General features: G+C 42.2%; 1 protein-coding gene and 1 pseudogene across 2 annotated transcripts; both read left to right on the top strand.

The window, feature by feature from the left end:
- The window catches only part of LOC117467007 (uncharacterized), a 122619-nt pseudogene that overhangs the window by 108275 nt on the left and 572 nt on the right, over positions 1–13772 (top strand).
- On the top strand, positions 943–12982 carry LOC117466933 (uncharacterized protein C2orf80). Of its 2 annotated transcripts, none has more exons than XM_034110446.2 (10): positions 943–1053; positions 1551–1650; positions 2483–2544; positions 2628–2709; positions 2804–2886; positions 3324–3414; positions 3986–4063; positions 4177–4264; positions 9101–9210; positions 9857–12982. In XM_034110446.2, exons 2-10 carry the CDS (start codon positions 1630–1632, stop codon positions 9923–9925), a joined length of 684 nt encoding a protein of 227 aa, XP_033966337.1. In that variant the 5' UTR covers positions 943–1053; positions 1551–1629; the 3' UTR covers positions 9926–12982. The 2 variants fall into 2 exon arrangements, with proteins under 2 accessions (XP_033966337.1, XP_033966335.1); XM_034110444.2 differs by having other exon boundaries at positions 1535–1650.

Here is a 13772-nt window from a genome sequence, read left to right as displayed (position 1 = left end):
GACGATCCCGTGTCTCAGTTGGGAGGCTATTCCACAATGAGCTGCCGTAAGAAGTGCCCAGATCCTGAACGCAAGTAAAAGTAGCAATACTACATTTCAAAAGTAGTTTTTTACGCGGAAATGTCAAGTAAAAGTACAAAAGTATTTAGCATCAGAACATACTTTTATATTCCATATTCCTTATGTCATATATATTTGTATATATAATATCTACATGTATATTTTCTATTTCAACATGTATATTTTTTATTTTATTTCTATTCTTGTTTATTTGTAGTTGTATTGTAAAAATGCCTCGTCTTTTATGCTGCTGCAACAAAAACAATTTCCCAAATTGGGATGAATGAAGTGCCATCTTATCTTATCTCATCTTAAAGCACCAAAAGTCAAAGTACTCCTCATGCTTAATGGCCCATTTCAGAGTCAGAGTTACTGCGTTACTATTATGTTTTTATCACAACCGGTAAAGGTGGATCTAATTTGAATAACTTTATATACGGCAGCTGGATATATTAACCTAAACATATATGTATTTAATAATTAATTTAGACTTTGTGTTAGCTAATAATCGAAACCTAAAATGTAATTAAAGCTGTGAAATAAATGTAATGGAGTAAAAAGTATGAAGTACTAAAATGTAGTAGAGTAGAAGTATAGAGTAGCATAAATAACTGAGAATACTCAGTGAAAGAACCTCAAAATTGTACTTAAAGGTCACCTATCATGCTATTTTTAGGCAATAGCATAGGTCTCAGATATATAAAAATATATAAAAAACATGTCTATGAAGTGTTTTGCTCAAAATACCAAACAGATCACCCATTCTAGCCATGCCTCATATCCTCTATTTCACTTCCTGTTTCAAAAGTGCTGATTTGGGGAAAAAGCTTTAAAATAAATAAAAATAAAAAGGAGGGGTCTGAGCTCATGCGGGACCCGGCAGCTACCGTCTAAACTAAATGCTGCCGTGATGAAACGCCATATCATGGATTATCAAGGATCTGAAACAGTCTGGAGCTCAAAGGCTTTCTGTCTTGCCGGTTATACCACAAGGTGAGTTCCTTTCTACTTCCTGCTTCTTCACACACATGCTCTCCAGTACAGGTTAGCTCTGAGTGTTAGCGATGCTAATGTAAACACCGACCATATACGTCCAAAACAGTCGGGCATTGTTTCTGATAGCAACTTTCTGATGGTGCCGTGGGTCCACATTTCAGATATCACGTCATATCGGACGCAAATCTGGATCAGCTCCGTTGTTCCCCGTTTTTAGAGATTTGGGTACGGAGGAAAAGAGAGGGGTTTTATTTTCTGACGCTGCGTGAGTTCCCTGACACACCGGGGACACATATTCATGTATAAAAGACATCAAAAAGTGCATTTTGCATGATAGGTCCCCTTTAAGTAATACGCATGTACTGTGTTATTGTCCAGTGTGTTTCTGCTCATGGTTTTAGAGATTGACGGGGGGTTGGTCATGAATTATTTACCCCCGGTTGTTCACCTGAGACGTCTGCTCCACCTCGCTGTGGAGGCTTGTGTTCCCGCAGAGCTTCACATATTCAGTTCAGCAAGACTGCAGCCCTCTGAGCACCATGTCGACTCATCATGTGAAGTGAAGGTCTTTTAATGGTGGATCAGAACTCTGTGGTGAGTCCAGACGTCAACTTTTCCAAATGAATAAGTCAGATATTGTCTTGTTTTTCTATGTGTTCTTGCACCGAAGAGATGCGTTCAATTTAAGTTGTTTGGTTATTGCTATTGCACAGTTGTATTTGTTTGTCTCTCTGTGGGTCCAACAGGGTGTCAGGTTCTGACTGGAAGCAGCAAATGAACCTCTTAGGGTTAGGTTACTGTTATGTAGCACACACTTATAGACATTTCCTAAACATATAATACAATGTGCACTCACTGTAACCTGATAAAAGAAAACCAAATAGTTATTTTTATATTGGGATTGATTAAATGTGTTTTTACGCAGTGTAAATAAATGTCCTTCTTGATATAGTAATACCATTTTAAAAGATAATTTAATATCTTGTAACATTACAGGGAATGTATTGAACTCTCTGTGTAAAGCCTCTAAGACAAAGCGTTTCTACTTTAAAATGTACATAACTGTTAAAGTTGTTTTTCTTGATTTCAAGTTAGATTTGATATCCTGTTTGAATAAAGAAATGTCATTAGATCAGGCAAGGCAAAGATGACATTCAATATGAATCATTATGTACAGATACTGGAAAAAGGATGTTTATATTCTTTAATAAATGTATCAGTTTTGGGAAAAAATACCCAACTGAAAGGTATTACGATATTTATAACAATGTAAATACAATAAACGTCACAGCATTTTATAACGTTGAAAAACTTATTACATTGTTGGGTGCTGCAAGCCCTCTTTGTCAGTAGAGTCTCGTCAAAATAGAAATGAGGAAATGACTGCAAGTAAAACAATATTTAGAAGTCTTTCTGTTTTTTTAAGGAGACCTACTTGAAAGGAAACATGGAGACAAAGCAGCTGAAAAGAGAAGTGGAGGCTCTCATGTGAGTGGATATCAAAAGCTCAGTGTTTGTTAAAAAAGACATTTTTGAAATGCCAAATAATTAATTTGTCCATATCCGAACAGTGTTGATTACATCGGGCAGAAACTCAGAGAAAAGTCATTTGATCCGAAAGGGAAGGGGACCTCCACGATGCTGGATGACCTGGTAAAGACATCACCTGTTGAACTGCATCCGTTTATAGAAAACAGAAAGAAACTGATCATCCTGAAGTGCTTTGTATTTCATTTGCGTGATACAGGCTCACTATGACCTGGCCATTACTGTTGCCCTGTGGTGGTTGGACAAAGAAGAGGGGCGGGATGTGCTCCACAGAGACATCATGTGAGCTGCTGGTGTATTCATAGTCTAAAGAAAGACTATAAAGATGGTGCTGGAAGTACTTGGATCTCTAGCTGTAGTTAAAGTATAATACCACTACTCTGATACAAGTCAAATTCATGCATCCAAAATCTTACTTGAGTAGAAGGTGCAAAAGAGTTAGCAATGGAGCTGGATTTAACTACTGGATAAACCTAATCAGAATCTGCAAACTATAGATATCTTTCCTTTTGGTTTTGGATCTTTACCAGTTTGCCTAAACAACACATCTGTGCCGCTAAGCAGTGTCAATATTTGTGTTCAAAATCTGAGACTTATTTTAAGTTTTAGTAAAAACAAAACGGCCAGATGTAAACAAGGCCTCCTGCTGCAGCTGTGGATATACTCTGCTGTTCTTATTTTAGTTATTTATTTAAGTGAAACTCTCCTCTGTGCCACAGTGGAGCAACAAGCTGCTCAGGAAGCGCTCAGTACCCAAACCGCTTGGAGCGAGAGGCCATGATCCTGTCCTCCTTTGCTGGGATTATCATGGTGAGTTATACCTGAATGCAGCTTTTACGAAACCCCCATGTTCCAGTAAGGTCAGATACATTCACACGAGAGAAGCCCAAGGAGAGTATATCGGTCCTGCTGGGGTATCCCATTACTACTCCGTGAGTTTATGTCAACTTTCATGTATGTATTTGTTATATGACGGTGCATTTATGATATTACGGAACAGGATACGATCAACATGAGAAATTTTTTTTTTGGGGATGTGACCAAAAGTGATAAAAAAACGAGTTCTGATTTTAATCTCAGAATTTTGAGAAAATAGTCGGATTTATGAGAAAAAAATTAAATCAGACTTTCAGATTTTTTTCTCAGATTTCTGACTTTAAGCATAAGGTTCAGAAAGGCTTTGAGTAAATAGAATTCTGAATTCAGAATTCTGAGAAAATGTGGGGATTCAAATCAGAACATCTCTTTAAACTTTTCGTGACATCCCACATTTTGTTTATCTTGTGGCCCTAATTCTTTTACGTATGATGTTAATACTGCATAGACATACCTTTTTTATTTGCTAGCTGCGTTAAACCTTTCCTGCTCTGTCCCGCTCCAGAACCACCTTCCCGTGGAGGAGATCCTGGCTCTGTACCGCTGCAAACCAGCAGCCTCATTCCCCAACCAGCACTCCAAGGTGAAAGTATCCTAAACAATTCACACTTGTGTTTAGAAGAAACATATTTGTACTCATCTGTTTAGCATTATTTTGGTCATTTAGAAATGCTAGTTGTCTGATTTTTTTTCTAGGGCACACTGGTGTACCCCTTCACTCTCTCCTACCATCCGTTAGCCATGCTCGGATCTTACAAGGCTGTGTACCACTCCAAGAAACACAGTAAGTGTCAGGGTTCGTACGGTCATTGAAAACCTGGAAAAGTCATGGAAATTTAAAATGCAAATTCCAGGCCCTGGAAAAGTTATGGAAAACAATATTTTTCCCAAAGTTTTGGAAAAGTCATGGAAATGTAACTAAAGTTGCCATCCATCCATCCATCCATCCATCCATCTTCTCCCGCTTATCCGTGGTCGGGTCGCGGGGGTAGCAGTTCCAGCAGAGAGCCCCAAACTTTCTTTTCCCTGGCGACATCAACCAGCTCTGACTGGGGGATCCCAAGGCGCTCCCAGGCCAGCGAAGAGATATAATCCCTCCACCTGGTCCTAGGTCTACCCCTTGGTCTCTTCCCAGCTGGACGTGCCTGGAACACCTCCCTAGGGAGGCGCCCAGGTGGCATCCTTACTAGGTGCCCGAACCACCTCAACTGGCTCCTTTCGACGCGAAGGAGGAGCGGTTCAACTCCGAGTCCCTCCCGGATGACCGAACTTCTCACCTTATCCCTAAGGGAGACACCAGCCACCCTGCGGAGAAAACCCATCTCGGCCGCTTGTATCCGCGATCTCGTTCTTTCGGTCATGACCCATCCTTCGTGACCATAGGTGAGGGTAGGAACGGAAATGGCCCGGTACACAGAGAGCTTTGCTTTCGGGCTCAGGTCCCTTTTCGTCACAACGGTGCGGTAAAGCGACTGCAGTACCGCTCCGGTTCTCCGGCCCATCTCACGCTCCATTGTTCCCTCACTCGAGAACAAGACCCCGAGATACTTGAACTCCTTCACTTGGGGTAAGGACTTATTCCCTACTTGGAGTGGACAGTCCATCGGTTTCCTGCTGAGAACCATGGCCTCAGATTTGGAGGTGTTGATCCTCATCCCAGCCGCTTCACACTCGGTTGCGAACCGATCCAGTGAGTGCTGAAGGTCGCAGACCGATGAAGCCATTAGAACCACATCATCTGCAAAAGTCAGTGGTGCAATTCTTAGTCCACCGAACTGCAGACCCCCTCCCCCACGACTACGCCTCGAAATCCGATCCATGTATATTACAAACAAGATTGGTGACAAAGTGCAGCCCTGGCGGAGGCCAACCCTCACCGGAAATGGGTCCGACTTACTGCCGAGGACCCGGACACAGCTCTCGCTTTGGGAGTACAGAGATTGGATGGCCCTGAGTAGAGACCCCCTCACCCCATACTCCCGCAGCACCTCCCACAGTAACTCCCTGGGAACTCGGTCATACGCCTTCTCCAAGTCTACAAAACACATGTAGACCGGATAAGCGTACTCCCAGGCCCCCTCCAGGATCCTTGCGAGAGTAAAAAGCTGATCCGTCGTTCCACGACCAGGACGGAATCCGCATTGTTCCTCCTCAATCTGAGGTTCGACAATCGGCCTGACCCTCCTTTCGAGTACCTTGGAGTAAACTTTCACGGTGAGGCTGAGTAGTGTGATGCCTCTGTAATTGGCACACACCCTCTGATCCCCCTTTTTGAAAAGGGGAATCACCACCCCGGTCTGCCACTCCTTCGGTACTGTTTCCGACTTCCACGCAATGTTGATGAGACGTGTCAACCATGACAGTCCCTCAACACCCAGAGCCTTCAGCATTTCCGGGCGGATCTCATCCACCCCCGGGGCTTTGCCACTGTGGAGTTGTTTGACGACCTCAGTGACCTCCCCCCGGGAGATTGGTGTTGATCCCCCGTCATACTCCAGCTCAGTTGTCGGGTTCAGGAGTTCCTCAAAGTGTTCCTTCCAACGTCCTAACACTCCATCAGTTGAGGTCAACAACGTCCCATCCTTACTGTACACAGCTTGGATGGTTCCCTGCTTCCCCCTCCTGAGGTGTCGGACAGTTTTCCAGAACAACTTTGGTGCCGCCCGAAAGTCCTTCTCCATGTCTTCTCCAAACTTCTCCCACACCCGCTGCTTTGCCTCGGCCACGGCTGAGGCTGCTGCCCTTCGGGCCTGTCGGTACCTTGCAACTGCCTCGGGAGTCCCCCGGGATAACAAATCCCTGAAGGCCTCCTTCTTCAGTCGGACGGCTTCCCTGACCACCGGTGTCCACCAGGAGGTTCGAGGGTTACCGCCCCTTGAGGCACCTAGGACCTTGAGACCACAGCTCCCCGCCGCGGCTTCGGCAATAGAGGCTTTGAACACCGACCACTCTGGTTCAATGTCCCCAACCTCCACAGGAATGCCCGAAAAGCTCCGCCGGAGGTGTGAGTTGAAGGCCTCCTGAACTTGGGCCTCCTCCAGACGTTCCCAGTTCACCCGAACTACACGTTTGGGCTTACCAGGTCTATCCAGAGGCTTCCCCCGCCACTCGACCCAACTCACCACCAGATGGTGATCAGTTGACAACTCCGCCCCTCTCTTTACCCGAGTGTCCAAAACATACGGCCTCAGGTCCGATGATACGATAACGAAATCGATCATGGACCTTCTGCCTAGGGTGCTCTGGTACCACGTACACTTATGAGCATCCTTATGTTCGAACATGGTGTTTGTTATGGCCAATCCATGACTAGCACAGAAGTCCAGGAACAAACCACCACTCCGGTTCAGACCAGGGGGGCCGTTCCTCCCAATCACGCCCCTCCAAGTGTCTCCATCATTGCCCACATGTGCGTTGAAGTCTCCCAGCAAGATTAAAGAGTCCCCTTCAGGAGCCCCATACAGGACTCTTTCCAGGGTCTCCAAGAAGGCCGTATACTCTGAACTGCTGTTTGGTGCATAAGCACACACAACAGTCAGAGTTTTTCCCCCCATAACCCGCAGGCGTAGGGAGGTGACCCTCTCGTCCACTGGGGTAAACTCCAACAACGAAGCAGCCAACCGGCGCCTCACACAACTAAAGTTGCGTGAAATATAATTTACATTTTATCGAATCGCCGAAATAATCTGCGGTCGCGAGCTGTTATGTGCCATCATGACGCGCATGGTGTTATTTTTTAATATATGAAGCGCGAGCTGTGTGCTCGAGTCTTCCTGCCTGTCGGCTGAACTCTGCTGCTCCGGTATGAGGGTCAGCTACATTATCTACGGTGCGTTGGTTAACTGTGCGGAGGAGTCACTGTGGCACAGACTGAGCCGCTGGTGAACAGCTGTTAGAACGGGCCGTTCAGGTGTTCAGAGCAGAGCGGCAGAGCGTGATGTGAACTGAAAAGTTTTTCTGTCGCAATATCATTTAAGGAATCGTTAAATACATTGTCACTATCTGCTAACGTTAGCTTCAGCCTTCGTTTTCTAATAGTTTTTTTCATAGGCTATAAACAGAGGTGGTATAAGTATAGATATTGTGCTAGAGTAAAAGTAGAAGTACTCAGATCGTGTACTTTAGTAGAAGTACTCAGATGTTGTTCTTAAAAGTAGAAGTACTCAGGTCTTGTACTTGAGTAAAAGTAGAAGTACTCAGGTCTTGTACTTGAGTAAAAGTAGAAGTACTCAGGTATTGTACTTGAGTAAAAGTAGAAGTACTCAGATCTTGTACTTGAGTTAAAGTAGAAGTACTCAGATAAGTAAAAGTAGAAGTACTCAGATCTTGTAGTTGAGTAGAAGTACTCAGATCTTGTACTTTGGTAGAAGTGGAAGTAATCAGATGTTGTACTTGAGTAAAAGTAGAAGTACTCAGATCGTGTACTTGAGTAAAAGTAGAAGTACTCAGGTCTTGTACTTGAGTAAAAGTACTCAGATATTGTACTTGAGTAAAAGTAGAAGTACTCTGATCTTGTAGTAAATAGTAGAAGTACTCAGATCTTGTACTTGAGTAAAAGTAGAAATACCAGAGTGTAGGAATACTCTGTTACAGTAAAAGTCCTGCATTCAAAATGTTACTCAAGTAAAAGTACAAAAGTATTATCATCAACATCTAGTGAAAGTAGCGACAGTAAAAGTAGTAGTCGAATAATATATATGATGTGTTTTATAATGATTGATCATGAAAGTGTTATCAAAGCTGGTGAAGGTGCAGCTCATTTGAATGACTTTGTAGACTGCAGGGTAGCTGGTGGATTTACTCCAGGTGGAACTAAAGTCTGATTTAACACTTGATTAGATTTCACATCATTCATCCACATCTGTAGAGTAACTAAAGGTATTAAATACATGTAGTGGAGGAAAAGTACACCATGTACCTCTGAACTGTAGAGGAGTAGAAGTACACCATGTACCTCTGAACTGTAGAGGAGTAGAAGTACACCATGTACCTCTGAACTGTAGTGGAGTAGAAGTACAAAGTAGCAAAACATTGAAATACTTAAATAAAGTACAAAAAAATATAAAAAGGGAGGGGGCTGAGCTCATGCGGGACCCGGCAGCTACTGTCTAAACTAAATGCTGCCGTGATGAAACGCCATATCATGGATTATCAAGGATCTGAAACAGTCTGGAGCTCAAAGGCTTTCTCTCTTGCCGGTTATACCACAAGGTGAGTTCCTTTCTACTTCCTGCTTCTTCACACACATGCTCTCCAGTACAGGTTAGCTCTGAGTGTTAGCGATGCTAATGTAAACACCGACCATATTACGTCCAAAACAGTCGGGCATTGTTTCTGATAGCAACGTTTCTGATTGGGCCGTGGGTCCACATTTCAGATATTACGTCATATCGGACGCAAATCTGGATCAGCTTCGTTGTTCCCCGTTTTTAGAGATTTGGGTACGGAGGAAAAGAGAGAGGGTTTTATTTTCTGATGCTGCGTGAGTTCCCTGACTCACCGGGGACACATGTTGATGTATACAAGACATCAAAAAGTGCATTTTGCATTATAGGTTCCCCCCACACTCATCTAAAAAAATGGTGTAACTTATTTTAAAATAAAATAAAATGTCTCATAGGTCAAAAGCTGAAACGATGGGTGTCTGAGAGGATGAAGACTAGAGTACCGTCCAAACGAGAGACAGCCCCCTCTTCCTCCTCTTCCTCCTCGTCTCATTCCTTCCTCACTGTGAGTATCCACAGCGTCCTCATTTGCTCATCTGATACAAATACAGAATATTTCAGATGAAGACTTGTGTATCACTGACCAATCAAATATGTAAACAGGAAGTACCTTCATAACTTTCAAGAAATACAGTATAATGAATATTTAAAATCATCAAAGGTCTCTACTGCCCCCCTGTGGACACACACACACACACACACACACACACACACACACACACACACACACACACACACACACACACACACACACACACACATACCATGTATACATCACTTCAGGGGACATTACATTGACTTACATGCATGTCCTGGAGACTTATCCTAACCTTAACTATAACCAACACATGCCTAACCCTAACCCTTACCCTAACCAAGTCTTCACCCTAAAATGAATGATCTCCCTTATGGGGACCTCCAATTTGTCCCCATAAGGGAGGCGCGTCCCCACACGTGACTATGTAAACAGATGTAGGTCCCCACAAGTATAGTAATGCTAGTCCACACACACACACACACACACACACACACACACACACACACACACACACACACACACACACACACACACACACACACACACACACACACACACACACACACACCCACACACACTTCCTGTTCATCTAACACCTCTCCTCTCTCCTCAGGACATCAGTGATCGCCCTGAGGAGACAGCTGAGCACTACGAGGGATCAAAGGAGTCTCTGCACGACTGAACACTCCTGCTGTCGGTCTTTTACTTTATTTCTGATTTCCTCAGAGAAAGAAGTGTTAAAATACCTTCATTTCTCACCTCTGTTCTGTTGTCCTGGGCTTTAGTGCTCCCTCCATACTGTCACTCTGAGAAAAACCCTTTTTAATATTGATTGATAAAATGTTTCAGCTTTAGAGGCATTACTTTTACTCGTGATAATTAACATACATTTTCCTTATGATACCTTTTTACCTAATAAGGTTTTAAATGCACGTCTTTTGCTTGTTGTAGACTATTTTACCATTATCATATTAATACTTGACTTACTCATACTTGAATGAATCAGAAGACTTGTTAGTTTAGCATAATAGGATATGTTACATGTATGATATACTTGACTATACACTCATGCAACCTATTTTCTTTTATGTATGCCAGGGGTGTCAAACACAATTTCATCGTGGGCCACATCAGCATTATGGTTGCACTCAAAGGGCCGGTTGTAACTTTAAGACTATATAAAAATACATATATAAATATATCATATATATAAAATAATGTATTATATTACATCATTGCCTCTGGATTGGATTATCATCGGATAGGGTATAACTTCATAATTAACTACATCTGAAAGCAGAAGATAGGGCAAATAATTGCAAGTCTTTTCAGTGCGTATGTCCCAAAATGATTTTAAAAGAAAAGCCAAATTCTGGAGAAAAAAGAAATAGAAGTGACATTTTGAAATAAAAATCTAATTCTGAGAAAAAGGTATTCTATGAAAAAATGCATATTTTGAAGAGAAAAAGGCAAATTCTGAGAAAAAAGTCACATTTGAGATGCATTGTGGGACATGTAGTTTATGGGCGACGTGCTTCTGTAGCATGTAACCGTATAATAAACATATTATATTCTTTGCAAGCTCTTGTGGGGCCACATAAAATGAAGTCGCGGGCCAAATGTGGCCCCCGGGCCTTGAGTTTGACACCCCTGATGTATGCAGACATTTGCAAACAAATACCTGACAAAACACCTTTAAACAGTATTTATTTGAAGTTGTGCTAGCTTGTGTACATACTTCCTGTTTACATATTATATTGGACAGTGATACAGATGTCTCTCTAGGTTTACTAAGTCTTTGCATGCTTACACTTCTCAAGTTTTAATGGTGCACCCTAGAGAGTGATACCTTAGGAAATGAGGAAGATTTAAGGGGGATGTATCAACTGCTGCTGAAACCAATTCCCATGATTAAACAATGAATTGTAGAAAAAGATACAGCTGGAAAATTACCACGTTATTACAGTCGCTTTGGTAGCCTACATTTCTCACAGAAAAAGTCAATATAACTCATGCACTGACCTAAAGGCTGGATATTTTGGAGGGTCAATGCATTCAAGAGATCACCATGACATGAGCAATGACAATAATTTAAGGCTGTGGCTCAGTGGATAGTGTGCTGGAGTTCAAATCAGGGGATAGCACGTTCAAGTCCCACTGCAGTCAGCATGTCGTTGTGTCCCTGGGACACTTCACCCCAAATTGCTCCTATGGGGATTGTCCACAGCACTGAATGTATGTAAGTCGCTTTGGATAAAAGCGTCTAACAAGTGACATGTAATGTAATGTCACTTAGGAAACAGGAAATGTACATAATTGTTTGCGATTAGCTAAAAAGGAAAAACGAGAAAGTGATTTTATGATGTGCACTAATGACTTGACCATGTGGAAGCTGAACAAATAGTACAAATAATTTCAATACTGATGTCAGAAATGTAGCCAGGCATTTAAGAACAACTCAAATATTCACGTGTTCGAGACTTTCAGCTCCAATTGTTTGAAACTCCAGGAACATGCTGTGTTGTTTTGTGATGACCTCTGCGTGGAAAGGTTGATCCACTCGATGAAGGATTAGCAGATAAAACGTCTTTCGGATGTGCATATCAATAAAGAGGGCACGTGGGTCAGTAATCTGCCTGGTAGGACTTTTGCAGTGATGATTCAGGCGTTTTCGCTCTATGCCCAGGATCAGGACCTTTGGCAGCGATGCCAGCGCGTTAAACCCCCGCTCATTGAAATAACAGCTGCTCACCCTTTGATTGAGGTTATATAGAGCGCTCTGCTGCTGCTTAGTGAGACCAACATTTCCCCTAGGCGACTCGCTCCAGGACTCTTTGCAAGATGAGTAGCAAGGTAAGGATTTATGGATGTATCAACTTGTATCCAGGGCAATGCAGGACATTCTGGATATTAATGCAACCTCTAAAAAATGTCAAAGAGAAACTGTTGTCTAGCTATTTATATCATGATAGGTGCGAGAATAAGCTTACTCACACGTGAACCTTGCAGGTATGATGAGGATTTGGGTTTGAAACTAACGGTCAAAAACGCGAAATGGAGGAAGAGTTTTACCTCATCACTTAAAACTGTCTTTGACTTCTTTCAACAGGCTTTATGTTCAAACGAGGTGCATGCAGGAACAAAAGGAAGCACACATGATGTGTTAGGCTCAAATATATGTTGTTCAAACAGCAGGGAAGTGATTAATACTGCAACAACTGTATATTTAAAATGTAGTTATCTTCTTTTGCAGCTATGATTAGGTGGGAAACTAAGTGTGCAATTAATGTGAACAGACCCATACTAGTAAATCACACTTAAACTTAAAACACTCTTTGATGCCTTTATTGGCTTTATGTTTGAGAACATCTGGTTGGTCGGACGTGGATTAATACTGCAACAACTTTGTCTTAAGAATGACATGTTTTATTTTGCATGAGATATGTATTTTATTCCTGTTTCATAGATGTAGGCCGATGTGCACAATAGCTACAGCTTAGTTTTGGGAATGGAAATAGTGGGTCCTATAGGCTCCTCCAACAACATACAATTTACCGAACTTAAAAAGCCATGTTGTCACTAAATAGTGCAATAAAATAGATTTGCAGGAATTGTGGACTGAGTGTGACCTCTCCCTGATGTCTCCCTGATGTCTCTCCTGGACTCAGATCACTTTTTACGAGGACAGGAACTTCCAGGGCCGCTCCCATGAGTGCGACACGGACTGCCCCGACATGCACCCCCACTTCAGCCGCTGCAACTCCATCAAGGTGGAGAGCGGCTGCTGGGTGCTGTACGAGAAGCCCAACTATGCCGGGTACCAGTACGTCCTGACCCGGGGCGAGTACCCCGACTACCAGCGCTGGATGGGCTACAACGACACCATCCGCTCCTGCCGTACCTTCTCCTATGTGAGTAGAAATGTCTGCTTTATCTCATTTGTTTTAGTGTTTTGATCTGGTAGACAATGAAGAAGGGGAATGAATGGATGTTCCTTTGTGCAAAGAGTTTTCACACACCGTATTTTAAAGTGAATTCATCAAAGGATTCAAAGGCTTTATTGTCATACAGCTTCACAACCGTTTTTGCATTGAAAATCAACAATATACATAACATAACATTAAGAACATAACATAGTGCAATAAACAACATGGTGAAATGCATATTATTTTTTGTCTGAGATCAACTTGTTATATGTATGTTATTTAGTTTTTTTCATTGTTTAAAAAGTCCCTAAATGTGTGTCTTATTCTGTGTGCATAATGGAAATTCTAATTAATCAATTGCAAATGAAGGTTTTTCGCTCCAAACAAAAGACTCCGGGACTAAACTAAATGGATGTAACTGGATTTTTTTTATTCTGTTATTCCTTTATTTAACAATAATATGTAAAGTGCACGAGCTACACTGAAAAAAACCAAAAACGTCTTCTTTAATTAAGACTTTAATGTTATGTCAACAAATCACACTTAATTGTATTAGGTTAGTTGAAAGCTTAAATAAGTTGAAATAAAAAAATTAAGCTCAAC

This window comes from Pseudochaenichthys georgianus, chromosome 21 (genome assembly GCF_902827115.2).
Source record: "Pseudochaenichthys georgianus chromosome 21, fPseGeo1.2, whole genome shotgun sequence".
Taxonomy (NCBI): domain Eukaryota; kingdom Metazoa; phylum Chordata; class Actinopteri; order Perciformes; family Channichthyidae; genus Pseudochaenichthys; species Pseudochaenichthys georgianus.
The sequence above is the reverse complement of the archived record's forward strand: the minus strand, read 5'-3'. Positions and strand labels throughout refer to the sequence as shown.

Bases quoted from the DNA above. Each gene is read 5' to 3' on its own strand.
- LOC117466933 (XM_034110446.2), top strand. From the start codon at position 1,630: ATGGTGGATCAGAACTCTGTG. The intron at 1,651-2,482 runs GTGAGTCCAGAC...TGTTTTTTTAAG, and splicing joins TGGTGGATCAGAACTCTGTG to GAGACCTACTTGAAAGGAAA. The intron at 4,064-4,176 runs GTGAAAGTATCC...TTTTTTTTCTAG, and splicing joins TCCCCAACCAGCACTCCAAG to GGCACACTGGTGTACCCCTT.